The sequence below is a fragment of the Odocoileus virginianus genome, chromosome 11, assembly GCF_023699985.2.
Source record: "Odocoileus virginianus isolate 20LAN1187 ecotype Illinois chromosome 11, Ovbor_1.2, whole genome shotgun sequence".
Lineage (NCBI taxonomy): Eukaryota > Metazoa > Chordata > Mammalia > Artiodactyla > Cervidae > Odocoileus > Odocoileus virginianus.
The window spans coordinates 46,143,195-46,170,885 of NC_069684.1; the positions used below are offsets into that span (position 1 = coordinate 46,143,195).

Below are 27,691 nucleotides of genomic sequence, written 5' to 3' on the forward strand. Positions count from 1 at the left end.
CCAGTAACAAGGAACACCATGGTGATTCTGACTGGAATGGCGTTAAATTCATATACTCATTTGTGAAGGAAAGGCATCCCCATTTAACTGTATTAATATATATAAACATACATACTAGACAGGTCCTCTTCACACTGAAGTATCTTGTTAGTCCTCATATAAAACACAGTTTGGTTGTTTGGCTTTACCCTCCTCTGGTTTTTCCTGCCAGCCTCAGCGGCCTCACCAGTCCCTCGCTATTTTGTTCAGTTGCTCAAACTTTCCAAATTATTTCAACCCTCTCGGTCTTTGCACATTGACTACTTATCTTTTTGGTCCGTTTAAATGCTGTATCTACTAAAGGCCTTCTCTGACCTTTCCCAAATTTAGATTAGGTTCTCCTGCACAGCACTTCAGTACTTTTCCATCCTAGCATATGTTTATTTAGCATGCTCTCCCCACTACAATAAGCTTTAGGAAGACTGTACTTATCACATACCTAATACCTAGCATATATACTTGATCAACAAAGATTATTTTAATAAGTTGCCTATAATTTTAAAAACTTAATTGTATCTGAAGAACATATCTCTCAACCAATTTAATTAGTAACAGCTCACATTTTTTTTTTTTAACTTTTTGGCTGCATTGCGCAGCAAGTGGCATCTTAGTTCCCTGACCAGGGATTGAACCCGCACCCACTGCCGTAGAAACGTAGAATCGCTGGACCACCAGGGAAGTCCCCAAACAGGTCACTTAATTTGCTTCTGGACCATTAGTAACAACATGTTTTAATAATGTGATGCTTATAGCCAAGATAACAGACTCTAAAAACTATTAATAAAAATACATTTAGTAAAGATAAAACACACTTAGATCCTTTCAAAGATTCTGTTGCTGAGTTTTCCTCACTGTACCCCACAGACTACAAAGGTAAAACTCTGTCTTATATGTACTAGTAGTATTACTATTATTCCTCTTACCAGAACAAAAACACAATACACAAAACATACTAGAAATAGTTGGTTCTTTTTAATCAGCTATTGATGGTATAATAAAATAAATTTAAGTGGCACCTAATTTAAACATTTAAAATAGTTCACTGAAGGATGATCTACAATGCAGTATGTTAAGCCAAATAGTCAAAAAAACACCTTTTTTTTTTTTTCCCAAGAAAGAAGAAATAAAGGTATGATCAAAATTATGACCAACAAGTTGGTTTCATTTGGACACTTATAGATGACTCTGTAGGCATACTGGCAGGCACAATGTTCAAATATCAACCCATCTGACTTTAGAAATAATGGTAAGAAAGCTATACATTTCAGAATTAATGTCTGAAATTAAAGAAAAATATCCACCAAATATCACAACAGATCTTTTAATGACTGTTTTTTAACAATACAATTGTTATTTTAGGGAACACTTTTTTCTTTCTTTGAACATTTAGCTAAATGTCCAATATGTTAAATAATTTACACAAGAGAAATAAGCTTTGTGTTCTGTACAAATTAGAGGACTCATGAATATAATCCCCCCCCATCACCAAAGCTCAAATTTGCAATGGTCTCAGCAGAAAATAAACAGTTCACAATTTAAACAGAATTTATAGCATTACAAAATTTACAGGACTCCTCTCTTATCATTTTCTCTCGAACAACAAAAGGTTACAGTGACAGAAATGAATGATCAGAATGTAAAAATATTTGTGCAAAACTGCATTAATTGTTCTTACCATTCAATAGAGGTAAAACCTATGAACACACAACAACAATAATGAAGAAAAACTACACTGAAAGTAATTCTATTTTAGATTTCAAACAACATTGATTATATTATTACTAAACATTAAAAGAAAACGTGGCACCATGAGCAGCAGGAGCAACAAATGATTCGGCAATTATGCCAGCTAAGAAAGCTGACACTGGAAAATGCCAAAGTGTATCTCCACACCAGCCATCCATCTCAAAAGACTGGAAACAACTGTAGGGCTTAAAACTCACTTCATTGTCTTTATTCTTGGAATTTGTAGATCATAAATGACATATTTAAGAAAGTCCTTTCCCCGCCTCTCCAGGAGTGTTTCTTGCATCACTGGAAATCCTTAAAAGAGCTGAATCATAGATTCTCTGGATTTACCTACACCAATCCATTTAACTGGGAGGGAGAAAAAGAGTATAAGAATAGTATTAATCCATGTATAATGTTCAATCTTTGGAATTAACAGATCCCCCACTTTTCTCAGTGTCACCATTTAACTTTCCCCCCAGGTCTTTTGCTATCTTTTCCCTCTATTAGCAGATTATGCCAATTTCTAAACAGAATGTGCAGTCAACATCCAGGACAGGGTAGTATGCCTTAAAATTTTCCTGTTTTTAATTATACAATATTTACAACTGTTCAGTTCCTAGTGATTAGTCAAATATTGGCCCAAACCATTAGCGACCTAAAAACCTTTAATCAAATTCCTAATTAACTAGAAAAGACAGGCATCTTTAATAAATGGATGACAGTAAGAGGACACTGAAGTGACACTGTAACTTCCATATCTCACAAAAACTAGAAATATCTGGAAGAGAATACTGGTTTAATTTGCACAGCCTGAGAATCTGGCTACTGTACCAGTCTAGGGGAATCTCTCCTCATCAGCACTACATGGGTAAACCTTTATGGCATTTTACAGATGTCACTGTTAAACTCACTGCTTTTTATATTTCAAAAGACGCTGACTAAGTACAATGAGCAAACATGCTTACAAGATTTAATATCAAGCTGGGAGACACAGCTAGCAATATGGAAAACAAGATTCATGTTTGGAGATGAACCACAAATATAATCAACAATATAAAATCAGGTTAAGTGCATAATAGATTTTATACAGAGGCTATTTTCCACTCTATCTTTTGTCTCTGAAATCTCCAACAGTACCAAAGGGAAAAAAGCAATGTTTTAAAAGAGAGATTTCACATAACTAGTTCATAGCCATAATTTAGTTATGTCTAACTCCTTGGTCAGCTTACTTTTTTTTAAATAAAGAAGTTTTACTCTTTATTCTTTCATTTTTTTCAAGTTGGATTTCCTATTTTCTGCATCTATTATGTCCTAATATCTAGTCAAGAAACCTCACCAACTCTCAAGGGTAGCTTAATCTCAAGTGGAAAAAAAATCACAAACCAGTTTTGATGGTGGTAAAGACACAAAGATTTATTATTAAGAGGGAGAAAGGAATAAGAATGAATGTCATAGGGCAAAAAGAAAAAAAGAGACTAACAGAATTAAAAACAGGGTCAAAAAGGGTGAGAGGTAATATATTGTCTTGAGGCATGTGAAGGATTAGAGAAAGATATTCTCTTTTCCTGGGCATCTGTGCAAATCATAAGCACTCTACAGAGAAATAATCTGTTTTTTATCCTATTTCAAAGATAGCTGAAATCAAAAGTAGAAAAAATAGTTGTTCATAAAGTATATTTACCTGGAATTTGAAGTTCATCTTCAATAAATCGAACATAGTTTTGTGCATTAATAGGTAGTTCCTTAAAAGTCCTTGCATTTGATATGTCTGTGTTCCATCCTGGGAGAGTCTTATACTGAACTTCAACTTTATTTAAGACTTCTTGGTTTGCTGAAAGTTAAAGAATAAATATATTGCCCATGGTGTACACTGCCTATTGTCAAATGAGTTTTTAATACATCATAGGTTCACAATCTCTTACACTGGAGCCAGCTAATGTTTTGAAATTTATAATTTTTCAGAATTTAGGGAGGTAGAAAAGTACACCATCTAGTATTTCATAATCAAACATATTTTTGCAGCAATAGGATTATTCACTCTAAGTGGGTAGTATTATTAATTCTAACATCAATTCAAGTCAGGTTTTGCTGTTAAATGAGTTTGGTGCCAAACTTAACAACTTTCAGTTTTCAGAGCTTTTTAGACTTCCATACTATGGACTGGGGGCTATGGATCTGTATAATGGCAGCAATGTCACAGAAAGAAGGCTTGCATACGTGCTCTCACCTGGGAAATCCTCTATTGTTTTTTTGACTGTATACAAAGACTTAGCAGGAAAATTTCTTCATTATCTCACCTAACCAGTTTCTCCATATTCCCTAATAGAAGCCGAAAATGTACTAAAACAAGAATAGTGTCTTTGACTGGAGGTAGTATGGTGGATGCTATGGTACACTGTCCAGACTTCCCTCTTCAGGATTCACACGCTAATTCCCTAGCTCCGGGAGCACTGCCTGCTGAGAATGCATAGTTCAGAATCTCAGCTGTCTCCCTGGAGCAGCCCATACCGACTAATCAAAATGGGGATACGAAGGACCTGCCTATTTACCTTAACTTGGGACTACTCTGGAGGACTATTCTAGTCCCAGAGTTCCCCATGGGACCAACTGAGGGTTTTTCATGGAACTTCTTGGCAGTTCAACTTCTGCTTAATCCTACTTCTTCTCTCCCCCTCCGTTACAGACATTGTTGCTCAGAGCGCTTGCAAACAAACTACCTACACGTACATCTCTGTATCATAGTCTGTTTCCCAGGGAACCAAAAGTAAGACAACTGGTGCCAGGAGTGGTCTGAGGAAGAAGGCTCTGGAATGGGATCTTGAAGCTGGATCACTGGCCAGCTGGCTGGCAATGAGGACGCCTGCTAGTGGTAGAGAGAGTACAGTCTTTGGCATGTTCTAGTAGTACAACTGTCCATGGGAGGTGAACCGGGATGCCGTGGTGGGAAGTAAAGCACTGGCAATGAGCAGAAGGGAAACTGGGATTGAACGGCTCTAGATGGACACCGTTCATGAACTGGACAAAGACAATGAAAGGGTAATGAAAATACCTAGAGAGAATCTCATCTCCTCTCTGCCTACAGCAGAGAACAGGAAGAGCTGAGGATCAGGCTTAGGACTCAATCATACAGATGGCAGAGCTCCAGAGAAAGCTGAACACTCAAATCCAGCAAATCTGCTACAAGGCCAGATCCTGTTTGAGAAAAAACTGGAACCCTGAGACTTTTGAGACATCTGGCTTAATCTTTCTATAGATTCGCTGATGGCCTGCAGAATGGCTGAGGCTTCCCTTGGCTTGAGGATGATGCAGAAGCCTCTCAGGGCCTCCTCTCCTGACATGCAAACATAAGTTGGCCAAGGAGTCACAGGGCCTGCTAAAGGAGGAGAGGAAATATATTCTGAAGGATCTGTAGGACTGAGTCAATATTTACCAGTAGGAGCAAAAGGAGTATGTACAGAACTGGATCCTAGAGGTACAGGATGAAAGGATTCTGCAAGTGGTGGAATAAAAAGTTTAATAAGAGAATATATGGATACGAGAGTTCTCTCCTATGATCCATGACACAATGAAAATGTATCATGTTAGGAATGTTTGTGGACACTTAGAGAAAGTGATGAGCCACACTAAGTCACACTGCTTGTGACAGACCACAGAGAATCAAGAGACTCAGGGAGGCTTCTCCTTTCAGCCATTATGGAGCATATGGTTCTAGATGAACTTTTCTAGCATGCTGCTGCTGCTAAGTCGCTTCAGTCGTGTCCAACTCTGTGTGACCCCATAGACGGCAGCCCACCAGGCTCCCCCGTCCCTGGGATTCTCCAGGCAAGAACACTGGAGTGGTTGCCATTGCCTTCTCCAATGCATGAAAGTGAAAAGTGAAAGTGAAGTCACTCAGTTGTGTCCAACTTGTAGTGACCCCATGGACTGCAGCCCACCAGGCTCCTCCGTCTATGGGATTTTCCAGGCAAGAGTACTGGAGTGGGTTGCCATTGCCTTCTCCGTTTTCTAGCATAAATAACTGTAAAACTGGACGAAATACATGACAATTCTTTCCAGGCAGTGGTCAATAGGTAATACAAACTGTGGTCTCTGAGAGGAAGAAAACTCAAGCAATTCCTGAAACTACTTAACTCTCTGCCAGGGACAATTTCTTGATCAAGGAAAGTCAGGACACTGGAGTCAGTAGGGAATGGGGGTCCCACTGACCTGAGAACATAGATATCAGATTTCAGGAAAGCTGAAGCAGCTAGAATCATCAAGGGCAAGCATCTGAGAGGAGAGAGCTATAGAGAGGGTATTCCTCCCCCAGAAATGGGTGTGAAGGTACCATGGCTAAAGCTCAACCATACATGCATGGTCCCACGGGAGGCTTACCAGATAGCAGCTGTCACATAGCTGAGTGGGACAAATATTCTAGAGGTCAAGCAGTGCTGGTGAAAGGGAAGGGACAGGGTATACTGGAGCTCCAGCACTGCAAGGTTGGAAAGATCTCTTTATACCTTGTTAACTCTCCTGGCATCCAGCTGAGACAACAGAAAGGTTGTTCACTAAAAGTAAAAACCAAACTTTAGCTTGAAATATACTACAGACTCTCCCTCACCCTGCCCGCTCCCCACCAACCCCCATTCACCCTTCAACAAAGCCTAAAACTAAGTTCTGCCAAGACCCACAAAGATAATTTGGAGACTGTCTCACACTAGGTTAGAGAGATTTGGGAAACACCTTGCACTCTCCATATACTACACGAACAAAGTATAAAAAAACCAAGCTATACGAGGTTCAGGATGACAAGAGAGTAATTCAACTGTCCCCTAAAACAAGAACCAGTACTCTTCAGAGTAAGATAACAGAATCGAAGTCTCTACAACATATTATGCACAATGTACAATATTCAACCAAAAGTCATGAGACACAGGCACACAATCAAGGAAAAGAATAGTCAGAAGAAACCAAACTGGAGATGGCCCAGATGTCAGCTAACAAATAATGACTTTAAACATGCTTCTAAGAACTCCCAGTTCTCAATTCCCAAGGACTGGTCAAAAACCTACCAGTCTACCAAGTTCCATTAAGCTAGTCAATATTCCTTCATTTGACATATTCTTAGTCTTCCAGGATGACTAACAACTTAACAGTTTCTATTTCTGGAAAATGGAAACATTTTTGGAACTTCCTGAGTAAATGAAGAACTCATGTAACTAAAGACATGCCCGAAGAAGCCCACTGGCTCTAGAAGGAAACCTCTTTACACCCATCTACTTCAGACACACAGGTTAGAAAAGTCATTCCTGTGGCCTGAAGGACACAGCGGGTCACTGTATTAAGAGCTGCTTACCCTGACAAGCAGGGCTCTTTTGTCCTACCTCGCATTTCACAAGGAATGCCTACAGAGAGGTTACTTTCAGAGTAGGGAAGATAAGATTCAGGAGCAGCGTAACTGGGCCCAGTGGTACCCTGTCTCTTCTTTCCCGTTTCAAGTGTGAACACAAGCTTGTCATGACACAGCACTCAAATCCACAGCAACTATGAAACAAATGCTGTGAGTATACTTGCACTGTTCCCAAAGGGCATTTCAAGTCTGTGGCTGTATGTCATAAATTATACAGAAGAGTTTTATGAATTGCTCTGATACATACACCTAATAATACTCTTTATACACAGCCTAAAAAAGAATACCTGGAAAATGAGGTATAATTTCACCATCTAACTTGTATGCAACTCCAACTTTGATTTCTGTAAACATGTCCAAAATATCCAATTTGGTAAGTGCCAACCTGATTTTGGAAGAAAAGGAGATGTTAACAACTTGATGAAGAAGTAAAGGAGAATTCATACAAAGCTAAAAGTTCCAAAGCAATTCTGAAAACTGGTTAGAATTATATTTTAAAGCACACCACACATAAAACACTACAGGGCAATACATGGATATATTTTCCTCTATTAAAAACAATGACTTAACTAATCTACTAGTGAGTCACTTTTCTAATAACTGTAACAGATTTTCACTGATTGATAGATCCACATCCTCTCGCTTAGTTTCTCAGGATCAACTAATACTTATATCCAGAGAGGGCTGCCTGGAGCAAAGGATGCATTCTGTGGCTGACACAGCAAAACTGACTGTTCCACGTGAATGACAAGATACATGCACGATATATACAGGTATGTGATCAATCCTCATTTCTTCACTCTCCTTTAACACTACCCTTCTGGTCAGAAATTGTCAAAGGAGAGGGAGGATCTCTTCATAACACATCAAATTCTCCCAATAAATTGACTGGAAAACAGTTTTCTAGGAAAATCTATAGAAATTAGATAGAACACTAGGTCTGAGATTCTTGCCTACAGATTTTTTTTTTTAACCTTTACTCTAATATTTGCTAAAAGTTAAGCCTGAGTAACACAAACAGGAGTACATTTTTCATTTCTATGTGTAAGCATCGATATTAAGAGCAACTTTTACTGGGCACTTTCAGTGTGCCAGGCAGCATGCTACATACTCCCGTCTAGATTTCAAAATACCCCTTTGATGTAGATAGTACTATTATTTAGATTTTAAAGATGATGAAAAAGGCACAGAAAAATTAACTTACCCACAGTCACACAGCATAATGTATGGATCTGATATTTGAATCCAGAAGTCAGATGTCAATCAAGCCTATCCACTAAATCAGTTACATTGCCTCCCCTCTGATATACATACTCTATGTTGCTCCATCTGTCTACCTACTCGCCTTTCTACCTGCCTGTCTTACTTCCCTCTAAACTTATAAGCATGTAAGAGTATCACGATTTTCTCTCCCAACCTTGGATGTCTGGGGAGAAAAACTAGGGTCTCTCTCCTTATGCACCCCTCCCCTGTATTTTGGTCCACTTCTGAACTGCAATTTCATTTGGAGTCTAAAGAGTGAAATTTTTGTATTAGTGCACTACCTCAAGTTTGCACTCCACAAAATTTAACCTGTGGTCATCAACTGTCATTTATGAAATAAGTGTTTCTAAGAATACTCACGCAGTAAATCCATTAATCATATGAGCATATCTGAGCAAAACAAGGTCCAACCAGCCACATCTTCTTTTCCTTCCTGTCGTTACACCAAACTCTCTACCCCTTGTTTGTAATAATTCTCCAATTTCCTAAAGAACAGAAAATAAAACTTTAGGATGAGAATACCAACACTCTAAATCTAGTAGATCATATAACAAGGCATAAAGTTTCTTAGAGATAAATGTCTTTAGAAAAAATAAGTTGGAAGGAACAATTTCACAGAGATAGATTTTATCTGAAGGAGGCATTATTTGAAATACATCTACTTTTGACTTTATTTTTTAACCACTATTTTAAGACCAACCTTTTACATTATATAGATAACTTCCAAAAATTTGAATTAACATAAAAATTATAAATATTGCATATTAAAAACTAAGCTGCTAATAAATATTTACTGAAATAGATAAGTTAGGCCAATTTATTCTAAGAACTGTAGTTTAATGATTTTCCTGAAAACCATAAGGCAAATTCCCATGTACTAGTTGCTACCACAATGTCCTTTCAAAGAAAATTAAGGTTCAAAACAATGCTCAAAGTTCTAAGCTACAGCCACTCCCTACAACCTAATTTTCCTGTCTATCATCTATCTATTCCTTAATTTACACCTTTCTGATTAAAGCCATCATTTCATTATCACACATATTCTGACGGAATTACAACTAAAACACTGCTTTGTCGGGTTTGAATTTCAGCCTTGTCTATCTGTGTGGCCTGAGGCAGTTACTTCAGTTCTCCAGGCCTCAGTTTCCCCATATGTAGAACAGGGATGGTAACAGCACCCAGCTCCCAGAGTTGTTGTGAGGATACAAAGAGCTTCTAAGTTTACAGCAATTAAAGAGTGGCTGGCCTGAGGTCACCACCAAGTGAAGAGTGGGCTATGATTAGACAATGTCTGGAGGTCACTTTCCTAAACCTTGACTCCTAATAAGCTCTTGATGAAAGATACCTGTTATTTTCAAATTCTCCCTCCTCTACTATCTTAATCCCCTTCGTAACCCACCTTCACTTGCCTGCAATTACAGTTACCTTTAAGTGCCCACTAATCTCTCCCCTTTTGTTGCCAATCTATTGCCACTAACAATAAAGGTATATGTAATTTTCTTTAAAGTTGAGCTGATTAATCTTGCAAATTAAGTGAAATGCATAAAAGACAATAATTCATTAAAAAAAAGCATGATTTTTCATTTTCAAACTTTTGAATCAGATTTACTGAGAAACAGGCTTACATTGTCTTGTTCTGTAGGAAAGGCACCAATACCAACTCTAGTTGTATAAGCTTTCACAACTCCATACACTTCTCCAACGTTTTGAGGGGGCATACCCAAGCCAGTACACACACCTCCAACTGTACAGTTTGAAGAGGTCACAAAAGGATAAGTCCCTAAAAAACAGAAACAAACAGTAAAATATACACAAATGATAGACGTTATTTTTTTAAATTCTGCATTTGAGTATATTCTAGGTATTTGACAGACTTATGGAACCACCCTTTCAAAGCCTCGATGTTTTATTCCTGATTCTTTTTGTCTGCAGAGATAAAAACATAGGTGGTTAAGCTTTAGCTGCAGTGCTGTACTACAGACGCTCCTTGAGCACATGCAGTTCCTCGGGCCTGTCCAGTAGGTACTCACCTCATTTAATGCCAAAACTCTGCTGCTATCCTACTATGTAGATTTATATTTTATACTTTCCTGTTAATTTAAAACAGGAGTAAAGTTATTTTACTCCCTTGATACGGATACCCCAGCAGCCTGGAGTGACAAGAGTACACTAAGAATTCTGTGGTGTTCCACATTCTGTGACCTTTCGATCTCTCTTCAGGGAATAAACCCCAGAAATGACAAGAGTAAGCAAAGGGGTACTTCCTACCCCCTCCAACCCTGACCCCAAGATCCTCTTCATTCTTGACCTATTCCCTATGCTAATTAGACACTGCTTTCTTTCCAGATTGGATAGGCATACTATGGTATCAAAAATATGTATCTACTGTATAGAAATATACCTTAACTGGCTTACTTGGAGTCAAAAGTCAATGAAATGTTAGTAACAGCTGAAGACAATCAGTCTTACACTGAGAGATCATCTTTAGCTTAAAAGGCCAACAAAGTTTGAAGATGATAAGCATTAAATTTTTAAACTCAGAATCTCTCATCCAGGGAGTTAATTAAACAGACTTCCATAGATCTTAGGATGTGCATGCTTAGTAACAATGTATATACTATTAGCTCTGAATAGTTTTTAAAAGGTTGAATTATAGGTTCTTTCACAGAATTCATCTAATCATCTTTCAGTTCCAAGGAAATACAGTCTGGAATTGCTATAAACCAAGCAACAAAAATCCCATTGACCCAAAGAGTGATTTCATTTTTCTAATGAACTGCAAAACACAAAATATTCCTTTTTTTAAAAAAGGGTTAGGATAAGATGACAAACTTTCATCATTCCTGAATATACAAGCAAAAAGCCTTATTCTAAAATCCTTTAATGCTAACATTAATTATGCATATCTTCAGCAATTCAGGACTCAGTTATGCTCCCCGTAGGTTGTATCTCACTTACCAAAATCAATATCTAGTAGTGCTGCATTTGCACCTTCTACCAAGATTTTCTTTGGTGGTCCATGGAGAGCTTCATACAGGAAATAGACTCCATCTCTCACCATTGGTTTAATCCTTTCCATATAACCCTATATACAAAGACAAAAACCAAGTTCAATGTATACTAATAAATTTACAATGTAAACTATCTGAGTAAAAATTACCCAACTTTTGACAGCGAAAACTGACAATTGGAAAGGAGAAAGGGATTGGTGACAATGCTCACCCTATTGCAATATTTGGATTGGCTTTGGTCTCTCATGCTGATTCTCCAGAACCAGAAAAGAGACACTATTTGAAGAGAAGTAGAGATACAATGAAATTCGAAGGTTCTACTTCAACCTCACTGCAAATAATGATAACAATCTTCTGAACTGCCCAGTACTCATACTTCATATACCAGCTTTTAGGAAAATAAAAAGAACTGAATATTGTGCTTTTATATTTTGTAGGTATTAAAAAAGCAGCACTTAGAGTCCATATAACCTTAAGTGCATTAAAGTCTTTCTCAAAATGTTGTGAAGGCCACCAGTGACATTGCCAAGCAAGCATCAATAATCGATTACTAATATTCTTTTCCCACTGTATTCCATTACAGTAAAATACCTTAGCAGTATTACTACTAATATCAAATACTAACTCACATAAACATGATAAAACTTTCTCAAAACATGTTTAAAGTATTAATAATACTGCTTAATTCTAGAAATTCAATTAAAAATATAAACAAGAGTTCCCCCGAGGCCTATAGTATAACTGCAATAAAATCTAGTTTCAACCCTGTTTAAATGTTTTGCCAGACCAGTATGGAAATTCCAAGATCCACTCATGAACTCACTGAGTATGTTATACCTATTGATGGACATATAATCCCCCCTCTGGCTCCAGTCCCCAGTCTCATGCTTCTTCCTGTTTTAGTCCTTTTTTTAAAATGCCTGAAATGACTGTACCATTCATCATGCTCCTTAAAGTCCTGGTTCAACATACAGCAGTTCCCCCACATATCCTAGGGGAATATGTTCCAAGACCCCCAGGGGACGCCTGAGACCACAGACAATACCAAACTCCACCTACACTGTGTTTTCTACTATCCATACAAACCTATGATAATATTTAATTTATAAATGAGGCACAGCAAGAGATTAACAATAACCAATAATTAAATAGAACACTTACGACATTATACTATAATAAAAATTATGTAACACACTGTTATACTTTTGCAACAGCAAAACTAGCACAAATTTCTTTTTCCTTCTTTACAATTTCATGGATAGAAGACTTATTCTTACTGTAGACCTTAGCAACCACAGCATATTTTTCTCTTTCCTTATTAAGTCAAGAACTTTCACTGTATGGTTTCTCTTTGGTGTACCAAATTGCCAGCATCACTGCTCTTGTACCTTGGGGCCATCAGTAAGTTAAAAGGGTCACTTGAATATAAGCACTGTGATACCAGGGCAGTCAATCTGGCAAGTGAAATGGCTAGTGAGCGACTAACGGGCAGGACGCACTGGACAAAGGGATGACTAATGTCTTGGGCAGGATGGAGCAGGACAGCAAGAGGTTTCATCACACTACTCAGAAAGTCTCAAGTTTAAAACTTAAGAGTTGTTTCGCAGTTGACCATAGGAAACTGAAACCACAAAAAGCAAAACCAAGGTAAGGAGGGAATACTGTTCATCACCTATTAAAAATCTTCTAATTCTGGTCATTATTATTCATCTACTTTACATTTATATGGAATAAGTATAAAATAGAATTGAAAAGATACACCTTTTATTAGCATGTAAATATTTTCAAGTTGCTACTAATAAATTTAAAATATTTGTTGCATAACAGAATGAAAACAAAGTGGCAGTCCATTCTAAGCAACAATCAATATGCTGAAATCCAAATACCTAACATTCACACTGCCCCTTGAAGGTCACTTTTTCAAAAGAAATTCAGTGAGTAGGTAGACCTAAGGTCTGCTACAATTCTAAAATGACATATAAGATATGTAAATTCCTATTCAGTTCTGGAGCTGATATCATACTTATTCACAGGAAAGAAAGAGTAACAGTCAGACACAAAGGAAGCAGCTGGAAACCCCAAAGATTTTGGAGGAATGGAAGGGTGGAGAGGATAGGCAACTTGATTACTGACTAACTTAGGCACCAACTGTGGTCCTAACCTTTGGTCAATCACCTTCTATGTCTCTAAAGAGCACAGTGCTAAAGAAACTGACCCTTTGGGGTATCAGTCCTAAATGTGCTGGTTAGCTTTAAAAGTTATCATCTCTCACTTGTCCCTTAGTTGATCTATCCTCCAAATGCTTATGAGTGATTTTTATATAATACAGTTAGTTCTTTTTTTCTGCTCAAAATTATTGAGTAGCTAACCTTCCTATTACTGCATATAAGATCAAGAGAAGACTTATGATTTAGTTCCTACTTGTCTAACTTTTTGTGACCTCATTCACTGTAGCCTGTCAGGCTCCTTTTCAAGTACTTTATTCTTGCTCCCTGGTTCCCACTGGATGTTTTGTTAAAGCCACATCATGTAAAGTTATTCAAACATGCCACGTCCTTTTAGGCCTGTATACTTTTAGACTTAAAAATACAAATTCACTTTACTAGTTCTTACCTATAATACTTTACACATATCTGTGTGGCACTTATTAACCACATGTTCTTCAATCTTGTATTTTCAGTTCCTAATACAAGACTGAATGAATGAAAGATCTAGATGCTATTTTGGCAAACAAGTTTTAAAAAGAACATTATAAATGTCAGAAAGCATTACCTTGAGTTTTTGTAATTCACCTTCAATGTCTATTTCCAAAGTAGGGTATATAGATTTGTACTGGTTAGCCAGAACTTTGAACCTGAGAAAAAACAGATAAATCAAGACCTTAGCTCTGTTTTAAAATATTCTGAATAATTTCAGTCTATTCAAATGATTTCTAGAGTTAAGTGGTCTTAATAACAACCCCCAACATGAAGTTACACTCTGAGAAACAGAATCTAATTAAGGTCAGTCATATGAATAAATGATACATTCAAAATATTTTTTACTGATAGGAATATCAACAATATAATTAAGGTGATGTGTGTGAGGGGCAGGAGGAACAAGAAATGACTCAAATCTGTAACCGCAAGACTTAAATCTGAATTAATTATATTATACTCTGTGAAAGATAAAAGGGAATGGTCTAAAACTATGCTTTTAGGAGAGTCAGCGGCAGACATTAGCAACTGGTCTCCAATATTCTCATTAGAGGTGCCCTAACAATGCAGACAGACAAACTGCTGACTGCAAATGGATACAGCGAGTGATCTTTGATGCTGTCATTAGATGCAACCAACTAACTCATCACTGAGTCACCATATAGTTTTCTGATGATTATTAGGTTTCCCACGGAGATTTTTTCTACAGTGATTAAATGTCAAGGTGGCATTCTTATTTTTCAAGCTGAGCTTGATTACACCTTATTTCACAAGTACCTGATAACCCAATTATTTCTAGGTGAAAGGACACAACAGTGTCTTTGAACTTGAAAATCTGAGGATCAAGACCCTAGGATATGGAGACCCCACCATAGCACTGTCACATCCCCCCAGAAACATGTCTATATCTCAGTAAAGCATTCTAAATCCCAATCCTTAAATATAATTTTGGCTTTGTCTTTTTGGGAGTACTCATATGATATCGACATGATGTTATTTTCATGAAGTTAATCTCAAATTAAGGACCAATTCAAATGTAATAAAAAATAACTTCAGTATTTCATAAGAAACGAAAAAGCCAACCACGAATCAACTAGAATACAGATTTTTATCAATTTGCATATTGAGTTTTAAAAATTCTAAAAATCCATTTGCTCTTTCCATTTCAAAATACAAGATAGTTACCTCTCAGAGAAGCCATCAAAGTCAGAAACAAGATCGCACATCCTGAGTCCACTCCGAGCAGCTTTGGAAGAATAAACTGGGCCAATGCCCTTTTTTGTGGTACCCAAACTTAAAAATAGATCAAAACAAGCTCTGAGTTAGAAAAGAAAGATCCAGTTCTTAATGGTCAGTTGACCACAAAGAATTAAGTTACTATGAGTGTTTTCTGTTTATGCTATTTTATGTTTATTTTCATGATCTTACTGATTTTCTCTGAAATCTAAACAGGATAGTCTAACAGCTATTTTTCTTAAACTTCTGGCCTAGAATTGAAACAAAAAAAAGACTAGATATGCTTAAAACTGCACACACACATCCACCCACAAAAACCCACAAAAAACACAACATACTTTTTTCCTGCTTGTTCTTGTCTCTGTTGTTCCTGGATACCATCAGCTGCTTGATGAAAATCAAATACTGAGGGAGAAAAACAAAATCAGCTGTTATTGAATCAAAAGTAATGTAGGAAAGCAAAATGTATTTTGTTTTAAATTACTTAAGTAACAAATCCCTTCAGCCTAGCTTCTTTATGACAAATACAATCCTAACTGGTATATTATTATGAAAATATACCTGATCATTCATTCCTATTTATTGCAATCTATCATATTTTTACAAATGAATCCTTAAGACAGTAATTTTGGAATACCCTACTCTACAATTCTATAAAGCTCATTTTACTAAGATATTCTCTGCATGTTTTAGACTCTAGAAATTTGGGGGTTATGTTGATCATCTCCCTCTTCTCTTCCTCATAAGCTAATAGTGGAGATAATATTAAAAAAATCAAATCCCAGAGAAATCAGGAGAGAAGAAAAAAGACAAAGAACAAATAGAAAACAAAGAGTAAATATAAATTCAATCATACCACTAATTAACTATACTAAAAGTAAATAGTTTAAATACTCCAATTAAAAGGAACATTATCACAGTGAATAAAAAGCAAGGTCCCAATATACTTGTTGACAATAAACGAGCCATAAATATAAAGATATAAATAGGTTAATGATAGGTGCAAATAAATGCTCTTTGTATTTTAACATGGCTTATTTTCAAATAGAAGTAGCAAAGCCTCTTGAAATACTGCTTATTCGATTGGCTAATTCTTCAGAAATAGGTAATCTTAACCTAGTCCTTATCAGAAACAGAAGAAAAAAATTAATAATATTTCATGTACTTGAACTCAATTGTTACAATTCATCCTACTTAGTTTTCAATAAAATTAAAGATCAAATCATCTATTAAACGCTTTCATATGTTTCTGTTAAAAAGACGGTTATATATAAATGCACTACATCCCCCTTACCAATATGAGCTCTGTCAGATATGATAAGCCTTACCAATATGAGCTCTGTCAGATATGATAAGCCTTTTCTCCCAGCCTTCCAGACCTAGGAGGAAGGGAAGAATAAACACGCTTAATTGAACATTTGTATAATAATTTTAAAATCTTAAAATACAATGTTTAAAAGTGTTTTTCACTGAAGTAATCATTTTAGTATCTTTTCGTCTGCATAGGAAATATGTTTAACAAGAATTTTCTCATCTATCATTATACAAACTCATTCACAAATTCTATCTTTCTAAATGTTTTGCTCTAAGCTGTTCCAAATTCAAGCCAGCCATAGCCACATAAAATACTTTTAAGCATCCAAAAACAAAAATGGTACAAAATATTATTTTGTCAGCAGTGGGGAGTGAGGAGCAGAGCGTGGGGAGAATTTTGAGAAAAGGTAGTTAATTTGGGGAATGGTGCCCTTTCCCAAGACAATTACAAAAAATGTGATTAAACAAAATAATAAAATGCTCTCACTATTCTTCCAAAGTACTATCAATTACTGTACTTATCACACTGAATTATAAGAAAATCTATGTATCTTCCCATTTAAGTGTGAATGCTTGAGAGTAGGGGTCATGAGTTTTCATAGCACAGGGTCTGGCATCCAATAAATGTTCAAAGAAAATCACTGTTGAATGGATAAATAAATGAATTTAAATATTTTTCTTTAAAGACAGAACCTTAGGTTATATGTATTCTAAGGATTAGCCACCCAGCCCAGGTTATATGTATTCTAAGGATAAGCCACCAGATACTAATTTTCAAAATTAGTATTTGAATATTAAAAAATTACTTTTGATAATATTCAAAGATTTGTTTTAAAAATATTCCTTATAAAGAAGATATTAAGCCCCCCATAGTTGTTGACATGTAAACACATATGTATTCTAAAGTTAGCTTAGGCATTATTATAAAGTAAATATTACAAAGAAATTCAGTAAGGTGGAGTCAGCTGGGTTAGGTAGGGCAGAAGGACAAAGAGTAGGGCAAACTGTAAGGGGGACGAAGAACAACGGAGAGTAGCATGGGAACCTCAACCTGACCAATTAGAGAAAACAGACACAACAAACAGGTAAAATTTCAGGGAAGACTAGAGACAGAAGCAAGACAGGATTCTCTTAAGGCAGATTTAGTTGTCAGGAACATTTAAAGATGGATGGACTGCTACTTTTATGCATGAAAAATAAACTTTAAAAATTTAATAGGACTTAGTACGTTAAATATGAGTTAAGGGGAAATTACACTAATGATTTTTCTCAATTATGTTTTATTTGTATTGTCACAGTCCCCTCAAACCCTAGAAAGACAGCCAAATTGAATGTAAATAGACTTCCAAGACTCCAGAAAAGATTAGAGAAGGCAGGAAATCAAGTCTGCTCTTTTTTAAACCTGGAAGTGGATACACTGCAAAAAAGCGTTTCCCTCACTTGGAGGGAGAGATCTAAACAACCCTCTTTTGTCCTGGGTTGTAGTAACCCAGGGACTTCCAGATCCTCCAGGAAATGAGACTAATGGTGTACAAAATGGGCTACAGTGGTTTCTGAAACTGCCTTAAGCTAATTTTGGTTTGTGCAGAAGAGGATGCTAGCAAGCACAAGTGACAAAATGAGCTTGGGAACTTCCTAGAGTCGTGCCACCAACATATAGTAATTCTAGCTACCTAAAGATAAGGTTTGCAGACAACCAATGTGTAAAAAAATCAAGACTTACACAATGAACTTGCTATGCTTGTCTTTTGTTTAGAACACTGATTATAACGAATAAAATTTAATAAAAATTTATTAAAATAAAAATTATGACATAAAAATTATGTCCTACAGTAACCTGCAATTTTAAAGTAGAAGATGAAAATGTGAAGTTTTTCCTGGAATGAGAGTCCCTTTAAAACTTTACCCACTCTTCCAAAAAAAAAAAAAAAAACAAATAGCTGGTTACCAGACAAAGCAGACTCATTCTTTCATACCTTTTCCTTTTTGAACATTTTTTTCTGCTTCCTCAAACAATCCAGGTAGATGAATCACCACACCATTTCCTTAAAAAAATAAAAACACACATACACACAAATAAACAAATCCCAACTTTAAACATCTATATTTGTAATACATAATGATATTTAAACAAAGACATTTATAATAACCCTTATCTAGAATAGAGGAAGAGTGATACACATTGATTAGTAGAACATTCTAATTTACCAGGGAGTTACCACAGAAATGACTCCAAGTCTTAAATAGTAGTAAAATGTAAATACACAATAAAACACAATACACATAATATAAAACACTTAAAACTACACTCAATAAACTTTGAAATTTCTTTGAAATGAAGTGAAACTGTTATTTTGAAAGGAACCAGTTACATAGTTTTAGGCAAACTGAACCAGATCAGTGTTTCAACTTGGGAACTCAAACCAATTAGTGGCCATAAAATCAATTTACTGGGTTGTGATTAGCATTTTTAAAAATAAAAGACTAGAAGAGAAAATGTCAGATTGCATCTTATGTTACAAGCATTCAGAATCCATCCATGAAACATACACTTCTCGCTCTTCTTACTATGCTTCATAGTGCCTGGAAACCTGATTTGATGATCCAACACTGCTATACAGTTAAGAATGCCAATAAGAAATAAATGCAAAGTAATCATTCCAAAAAGTATTAAGGCTAAAAGATCTAAAAGATGTGTTAAACAGTCAAAGTCCAGGAGATACCATTGTCAGGATTAATAACCAATCAATAAATCATTTGATTAGAGATTAAATAAGTTTAATGAAAAATAAACACTATTATCAACTGGGGGAAGAAAACCCCTAAGTTCAGTTTACATACTTACCAATGAATGCAGTAACATTCGGGTTAATTATTCCACTGGGTAAAAGGTGAAAGTCATACTCCACAGAATCTACAACAACTGTATGGCCAGCATTATTTCCTCCCTGAAATACAAGATTGGGAAAACTAAACCTAACAATGAATACGGCAAGCAATATAACTCCTTCCAAAGTGAATTAATGATCTAAAATGACGTTCCTTGAGGCAACCCCAGTATTGGCCACGAATACTTGTTCTCTCAAGGCTCCCAACAGTCTGGTCATCCTCTCTCCTCCCCCTACTTTAGTGATTATTCCTAACGGGATCTAGAAATTGGGGGATTCAGATTTCTGGAAGACATATCCCGTCTTAAAAAGAGAGAAAAAAATGAAAAAAGTACAGGGAACAATTAGCTTGTTATTCTGTTTCTGGCACTATGTGGAACATGTAGCAATCTACTTAATTATCCATGACATTGATCTTTAAAATATCCTTAAAATTGAAAAAGTAATCTATCCTAACGATAGAAATATTCACACAATTCTCATTGTCCTAAAAGACAATGAGTTGACAGGCAACTCTGTGATCTAAAATTATTATTCTTATATGGATTTATCAACTAGGATATCTCCCAAGCAATTCCCTTAACTATTAGCTATCCTGAAGACTAATTTTTAAATTTTAAAATCAGTCTTGTGAGCTTGGTTAGTGACCAATTCCTTGAATCTGCTTGTCTCTGGCTAAATTAATACACTGGGTCAAGGAAATTCTAAAGCTGAGCATCATAGTACAAATCCATGGTGAAACTTCTACTCTATGAAACAAAATGTGAAACTGAATTATAAAAATCAGGTACAAATGAGACAGTATTAAGTGACCAGACAATTTTTCTAATTTCTAAGTTTAAAAACCATGAGGAAAAGACACAAATCAATTTGATTATGTTTAAATATCTACAGAACACTAACAATAATTTAAAAATAAACAACAAACTAGGAATATATCTGAACAAATAAAAAGTTTACCAACATCTTTGCAGGACACGACTGGTTTAACTTGATCACAAGGCTACCAAAATTATGTACTTTTACCGTCATCATGAACTCACAAAAATGCCAGAAAAATAGGTCCTGCAAAAAAAAATCTTCAACAAAGCAAATACTTATTTACAGTGTTTTGCACTGTACAAAGAATTCCTTGCTTAAAGACTCGAGTTATGTCATGTATGTTTAAAAGAAAAAAAAAGACTTGGCAGTGGTAGCCTGTAGTCTACCAGATAACAGGTAGGCGACAAGACACAGGAAGACAGAAGCAGGGATTTAAGCAATACCTCCTTCACTTGATACCATCAAAGGAACAGGTGAATTTTTTTTTTTTTTTACACTGTTTACTTATTTGTAGGCAACATCTACATATGGTAAAAAGTGAAGTCTTTCTCATACTCTGCTCTCCCCTTCCCTGCTACAAGGCTGCTGTTACCACCGGCTTTTTGTGTCCTTCCCTAAGTAATTCTGCATATTCAAACACATATTTGCATATTCCACCTATGCAAACAGGAGCAAAGATATAGACCTGGGCAAATTGCTTTTCTACTTAACAAACCTTGAAGCTCATTCTATAACCTTGCAAAGAGAAAAACCTCATCCTTTCAACAGCTGCACTGTATTCTTTTTTATAAGGACACATAAATTTATTAAACTGGTCCCACAGAAAGGCATTTGGGTTATTTCCAACCTTTTATCTTTATTAACAATGTTGCAATATACTTCCTGGTACACACTTTATTATTATTTTACCCTTGGCAAGTTTATCACCAACTCTGACAGAATGCTAAAACATATAACATAAACTAAAGAATATACTGGGAAAAAAAAAAAGAACATATGGATCTTAGTCTTTCTTAAATAACCCACAGGACAATTCTTACTTGGTTTTTATGGCTTTTCTTTCATTCCATTCCTCATACCAGTATTAGCCTTTTTATCACAACTTTTTGTGATTTAGGAAACTTCTCCCAAGTTTCAGGAAAAATATTTTCAGAGTATGAAAACTCATTAAAATTTCTTCAAATCTTAGGAAAATGTTAATTTGTTATTATAACTATTTACTCTAAATTATTATAAAACACTAAATTTAATGAATTCATATTAAACTGTTATAAAGTACTGGTGACTTTGAAACAATAAAGTGTTATTATTTAAGCAGAACCAGTTTTCTTTTTAATTCATCATTTGCTTAATATAAAACAAACTACTTTGTAATTTTGATGTAGACTTTTAAAGTAAGTCTCTTTACATATTTTTTTTATACAGTTGTTTTTAAAGATATACTAATATAGTCATTTGGAGAAATAATTTTTAACTCAGTTGTTCTCGTGTATAACAAAGCCTACTCTCTTAGATAATATCTTACTAAGACAGGACGTAATGATGGAAAGATAGTAGCTGATATGTTTGTTTGAGACAGATCATTGTGATTGGTGATAAATGACTTTAGGGCGATATATTGGTTTAATTCTTTGAGCTCTTCCAAGTTTACACACGTGATGGTTCAGGCTGGAAAAGTTCTGCTGCAAAAGGCTTGAAATCACACTTTCATGAACAGCTTGCTCATTCAAACATTAACCAAGATTGTTCAATAACCAATGCCTTATTAAGGATTAAAATATGGTTTAAATCCCACTTAAATTGATTGAGTAGGAAAATATGGTTAAATATATCCTTCAAGAATAACCCTAAATTGTCCTGCTGAGGAGTTAAGGGAGAAAATGTGTGTATTAGTTAGTCTGTCACTAGTGCCCTACGAGGGTTGGGGTGTAAAAGCTTCTCATCTTGAAACACCTGCTGTGCTGAAGAGTCCTGAGGTGAAATGAGACGGGGCTACTCAAGGTATTTTTTGACAAATCTATATATGATAAAACTTGTAGCATACGGTCATTTCACAAAAAGCCTCAGATGAAGCTTCGAATTTCAATTACCTGTTCGGATGCCAACCTACAGTATGTATAAATGTTGTGTGCAATGTGCTTAGTCGCTCAGTCGTGTCTGACTCTTTGCAACCCCATGGACTGTAGTTCCTCTGTCCATGTGGATTCTCCAGGCAAGAATACTGGAGTGGACTGCTATGCCCTCCTCCAGGGGATCTTCCCAATCCAAGTATCAAACCCAGGTCTCCCGCATTGCAGGCAGATTCTTTACCATCTGAGCCACCAGAGAAGCCCATAAATTGTGTGGAATATACAAAACTCTTCTTGGGAGCTGAGGAAATTGTTCTGAAACACAGGTCCAAGGAGGGGTCACACGTTAGCAGCAGACAGCAAAACAAACAGGTTTCAATAGAACTACCATTGCCAGTCTCACCCAACCACCAACACCTATGACCACATTACCAGGGCAGATACAGTCCTCCTTCTGCACCCACAGGAGATTGGTGCCAGGACCCCCAGAGACACCAAAATCCACAAGTGTTTAAATCCCTTGTATAGTGTAACATTTGCATATAACTTATGCAAGCCCTCAGGGATACTTTAAATCATCTCCAGATTACTTATAATACCCAATACAACATAAATGCTATGTAAACAGTGGCCAGCATAGCAAATTCAAGTTTTGCTTTTTAGAACTTTCTGGATTTTTTTTTCCCCCAATTTATCTTTGATTGACAGTTGGTTGAATCCTTGGATACAGAACCCATGGATATGGAGGGCCAACTGTACTCTGAACTGCAGACTCCCACATTTGCGATGGAACAGCTTCTCACATGGGCAACTCTCTGTAGTATGTACCTAGATAAGCAGCAAGGACATATATGTTTAATTATGTTTCATGTTTCTCCTAACTAGTGCTGGGAAGGCCAGATAAATGATGGAAGATAAATATATCTCTCGTTCCACTTTTAACAGATGCCTCAAAGCAAATTTGGAAAAGTATCCTCCCAGATACAACATTAACTACGTATTTATATTAATAGTTATATGTAACTACCTCTTGTTGCTTTGCTAAATTCCCATAACACTTATGATCCCACTCATTCATGCAGCATTTAACAAATACTTCTAAATATCACAGCTGTATATTTTATACTACTTAACTAAAAAAACAGAATATGTTCAATTGTATAGAAACAAGGAGCTGTGGAACAGTAATTAATGCTGTTTTGCAGATCAACTGTATCAATTGAGAAAATATTTCTTAATGAATCTCAGATGTCTTCACTTTTGAACATTTTTAATTTTGAAATATACCATCTAAAACACCATTAAACAAATGAGTGGGGCTCAAAAGTGGCTGCATATTGTGAGGCAAGTCTCTTTCAGGAAAAACATAAGTTTATAATGCCTTATATATTTTTCTTACACTAAATAACAAGTGTAAAATTCAGTAGGGATATAAGATGATGAATATAAACTCTTTAAATACAAGGGCTCAATACTTCTTTGCTTCCCCTACAGTGACCAATAAAGTTCTAGACAATAAAGTTCTAGTACTTATTTGATATGGATGAATTAATGAGATGGTTGATATAGTTGATATGGACTAATTAATGAGATGGTTAGATAGCATCACTGATTCAATGGACATGAACTTGAGCAAACCCTGGGAGATAGTGGAGGACAGGGAAACCTGGTGTGCTTAGGGTCAAAAACAGTTGAACAAAAGTTAGTAACTGAACAACAACAATGATAATTTTAGAGAAGTAAAACTCTACAATTCTTTGAAAATAAAGCCATCCTACCACCTCTTCAAAACAAAAGGAAATTAACAATATTAAAGTGAAGAATATGTAAAAGGAAAAAATCCAGTCAACCAATCAGTACTCACCACAATCACAAAAACATCCTCTAATTTGGTGTTTATTTTACTGATTTTCTTTGACCATTATTCTTACATTAAGATTGAATGTAAATATTAAACAAGCTTCTTAATGACAAAAAAAAACTGTACCTTACTGAAATAAATTAGAATATTATGATGGAGGTGGGGGAGAGCAGAACTAAAATTCTATGTTCTCCAAGATGAAGAGCAAAGTTTCTTGTATATATTTTTAGGGTTTAAAAACCAACACAGCTAAGTCTCATTATTTTAATTATAGTTAAAACAATAAAAATGGATTTAACACCAAACATTTTCCCTCCAGAAAAGCTCTACAATGTATCAGAAAACAACTTACAAATGAGAATAACCCTGAATTGTTTCCTCATTTCTTATCTTCCCATATGAAATGAACTGAAGGTCAGTTATACCTTCAGTACATTGAGTCCCTCTAACTCCCTTCCCCCTTACCATTTACTTCATAAATCATAGTGTGTAATCATCCCCTCTGGCCACAGCAATTGATACAGAGGAGGAAACCTGATCCAGGCCTGAGCCAATCAAGCTTCTCTCGGGAATTTGATTGTGAGAGTTAAGAGATGCCTATCACCTAACAGAGTATCCTGAAGAGAAAGGTGGCCAGTTCTGCCTGCTGAGATCCAAGGAGCTGCCTAAGGCCAGGCCACTCGAAGGTTTAGCCATATAGGACTTCCTTTAAACATAGCTCCATTTTGCTTAAGACAGTCTCTTTTCCATTGTTTGTAAAGAATCCAAATTATTTACAAAACAAAGTCACTGCAAGATAGTATGTATACAGCCCATTCTCTAAATTCACATCCTGCACTAGTAATAACTGAATATAAGATGATTAACTTATGTACACCTGAAACTAACACTGTAAATCAAATTCTTCAATTAAAAACTAATTTCTAAAAAAATTTCTAAATTTTAATATCTATGCCATCAAGAATAAACCTCTAAAATATGGTACTGGAGGACACAGGGATAATATATTATTTAGTTGTTTTGTAACTGTTCTCATAAATATCATAAAAGGCATTATAAACTTATTATTTTCCTCAGAGACTTGCCACACTATGAAGCCACTTTGGAGCTCCACTGGTTGGTTTGTTTCTTGGGGTTTTAGATCGTATATTTCAAAATAAAAATATTTAGCTCTTTTATACTGTTTTCATGTATACTTTTTTCCCAATTTGATTTTAAACTTAAGAAAGTCGGAAGACAAGTGTTTTAAATTTTCTCTCCATAGTTCCTCAGAACCAGAGGCTATCAAGGCCAACTCTAGAATAAAAGTTTGGATCAGGAAATGTTGTTATATGTTAGTTTCTAAGAAGGTCCAGGAGAGGAAAGAAAAGAAGAAAGGAAAAGAAAAAAAATTTTTTAGCCTGGAATGAAATGACACTAGTCTGCAAAAGTGACTCCTGAGTCTTAGTTTGCTACTAAGTCTTCCTCTTTCCAAAATCACTCCAACTAAGTGAGTTTCTGCTGTGAGAGGAGCTGGAAACAGTCAATGCACAAACCTGAAACAATGGTGTCTCTTTTCTATCTAACAGCAAGAGTGCTAAGGGCTAACAATTTCATGCACATAGCCCAGAGGCATTACTCAGGCCACTTAGTTTGGCCTCCAAAATAGTCTGTGTCTTCTCTTTGCCCTTGTTCCTCTGAATACATGAATACTATACTGTAACCATAGAGCTCAAAATGAACATCAATCAAAAAAAAGTCAGAATAAACACTATGGATTGCAGCAGAGAGCAGCAATGCCTCAGACCCATGCCTTTGAACTATTCTAGCAACCAAAAAAGGATTCCCACTTCATATCTAGTCTTCAAGCTCCTTAGAAACCTAACAGTCTTTCTGAGTTGGTGCTGTATTACCTGTGCTGTTTTTCTTGGTAAAGACTGTTCCGGCCTGTGTCCCGTTGTTGATTTCACTATTTGCCAAAACTAAAACACAGCAATCCACAGCAATAAAGGAATTATAAACAAGGATGACTGTTCTTTTATAAAAACACTCAAATAACTGCAATTAGCTTGCGATTCCAAAGTAGAGCAGGTTTAAATTACCAGCAGTAAGCTGATCAAATTAAACTATTCAACAGTAACCAGACACGCTAGATAGGAAAACATATACAGGGTATTTGAATTTCTTTTAAGCAAAGACATCCAAGTGCACTGCTAAGTTATCTCTTAAAGGTTTAAGATATCTGCTTTACCTTACAGTATTACATTTACCTTCCAGTTTCACACACAGCTAAGTGTCACATGGAAGACAAAAATCTCAGGTACCTTGTATTTTGTACCTTAAATTACATTATAAAACAACTCACGAGGAAAACGGAAAGAGGAATAGACTTGGAGGATCTCAGGTTCCTGATTAAGAAGCTCCAGATTCTAGGTGCATGTGTGTGCTCTAATATACACATTTAACAAGGGTCAGAGATGACCAGTCATAGATAGGAGGATCAGACATGCAACCAAAAAATGCATAAACCAATGTTATGCAGCTCTTTATAAATGCTAGATAAAAACTCCCTTAGTCATTAAAACATTTATGGAGATATTTTCTTAAAACACACTGACACTGAACCGCAGATTTCAAGTCAAAAAAATTTTCTCTCATGAATAAAACCCTTCCTTTAAACGGGTTTTCAAAACATAATACAGACAAAAGTCCCATTTTAAAAAATGTCATGGGACCTCCTATTTTTTAAAGAGGAATTTTATTACAGTGAATTAAATATAATTAAAAGTTGGTTCAATGTAAAGAACCATTCCATCTTGGAGCCAGAGTAGCCATGGGAACTGACCTTTATTAACTGTCCTTTTTGTTTTTTTTCATTGGAGCATACAACAAACTGTGGAAAATTCTGAAAGAGATGGGAATACCAGACCACTTTACCTGCCTGCCACCTGAGAAATCTGTATGCAAGTCAAGAAGCAACAGTTAGAACTGGACATGGAACAATGGACTGGTTCAAAATTGGGAAAGGAGTACATCAAGACTGTATACTGTCACCGAGTTTATTTAACTTCTATGCAGAGTACATCATGCAAAATGCTGGGCTGGATGAATCACAAGCTGGAATCTTCAACCCTGAATATTCATTGAAGGACTGATGCTGAAGCTAACGCTCCAATACTTTGGCCACCTGAGGCTAAGAGCTGATTCACTGGAAAAGACCCTGATATTGGGAAAGATTGAGGGCACGAGGAGTAGGGGGTGACAGAGGATGAGTTAGTTGGATGGCATCATCGACTCAATGGACATGAGTTTGAGCAAACTCCTGGAGATAGTGAAGGACAGGGAAGCCTGGCGTGCTGCAGTTCCTGGGATCACAAAGAGTTGGACACAACT

General features: G+C 36.0%; 1 protein-coding gene across 2 annotated transcripts in view; it reads right to left on the minus strand.

The window, feature by feature from the left end:
* Positions 1 to 989: 989 nt before the first annotated feature.
* The window catches only part of ADSS2 (adenylosuccinate synthase 2), a 32,305-nt gene continuing 5,603 nt past the window's right edge, over positions 990 to 27,691 (minus strand). Inside the window, exons 2-13 of one of the 2 annotated variants that reach the window (XM_020905041.2) lie at positions 19,525 to 19,627; positions 18,656 to 18,724; positions 16,694 to 16,744; positions 15,704 to 15,770; positions 15,315 to 15,422; positions 14,206 to 14,287; positions 11,381 to 11,507; positions 10,048 to 10,202; positions 8,783 to 8,907; positions 7,447 to 7,544; positions 3,452 to 3,601; positions 990 to 2,136 (exon numbers count right to left, since the gene is read on the minus strand). In XM_020905041.2, the coding sequence (XP_020760700.2) occupies positions 2,084 to 2,136; positions 3,452 to 3,601; positions 7,447 to 7,544; positions 8,783 to 8,907; positions 10,048 to 10,202; positions 11,381 to 11,507; positions 14,206 to 14,287; positions 15,315 to 15,422; positions 15,704 to 15,770; positions 16,694 to 16,744; positions 18,656 to 18,724; positions 19,525 to 19,627 (1,188 nt within the window). In that variant the 3' untranslated portion in view covers positions 990 to 2,083. Of the gene's footprint in view, positions 2,137 to 3,451; positions 3,602 to 7,446; positions 7,545 to 8,782; positions 8,908 to 10,047; positions 10,203 to 11,380; positions 11,508 to 14,205; positions 14,288 to 15,314; positions 15,423 to 15,703; positions 15,771 to 16,659; positions 16,745 to 18,655; positions 18,725 to 19,524; positions 19,628 to 27,691 lie in introns of those variants that run through there. The other variant, XM_070474394.1, reaches the window with a different exon arrangement.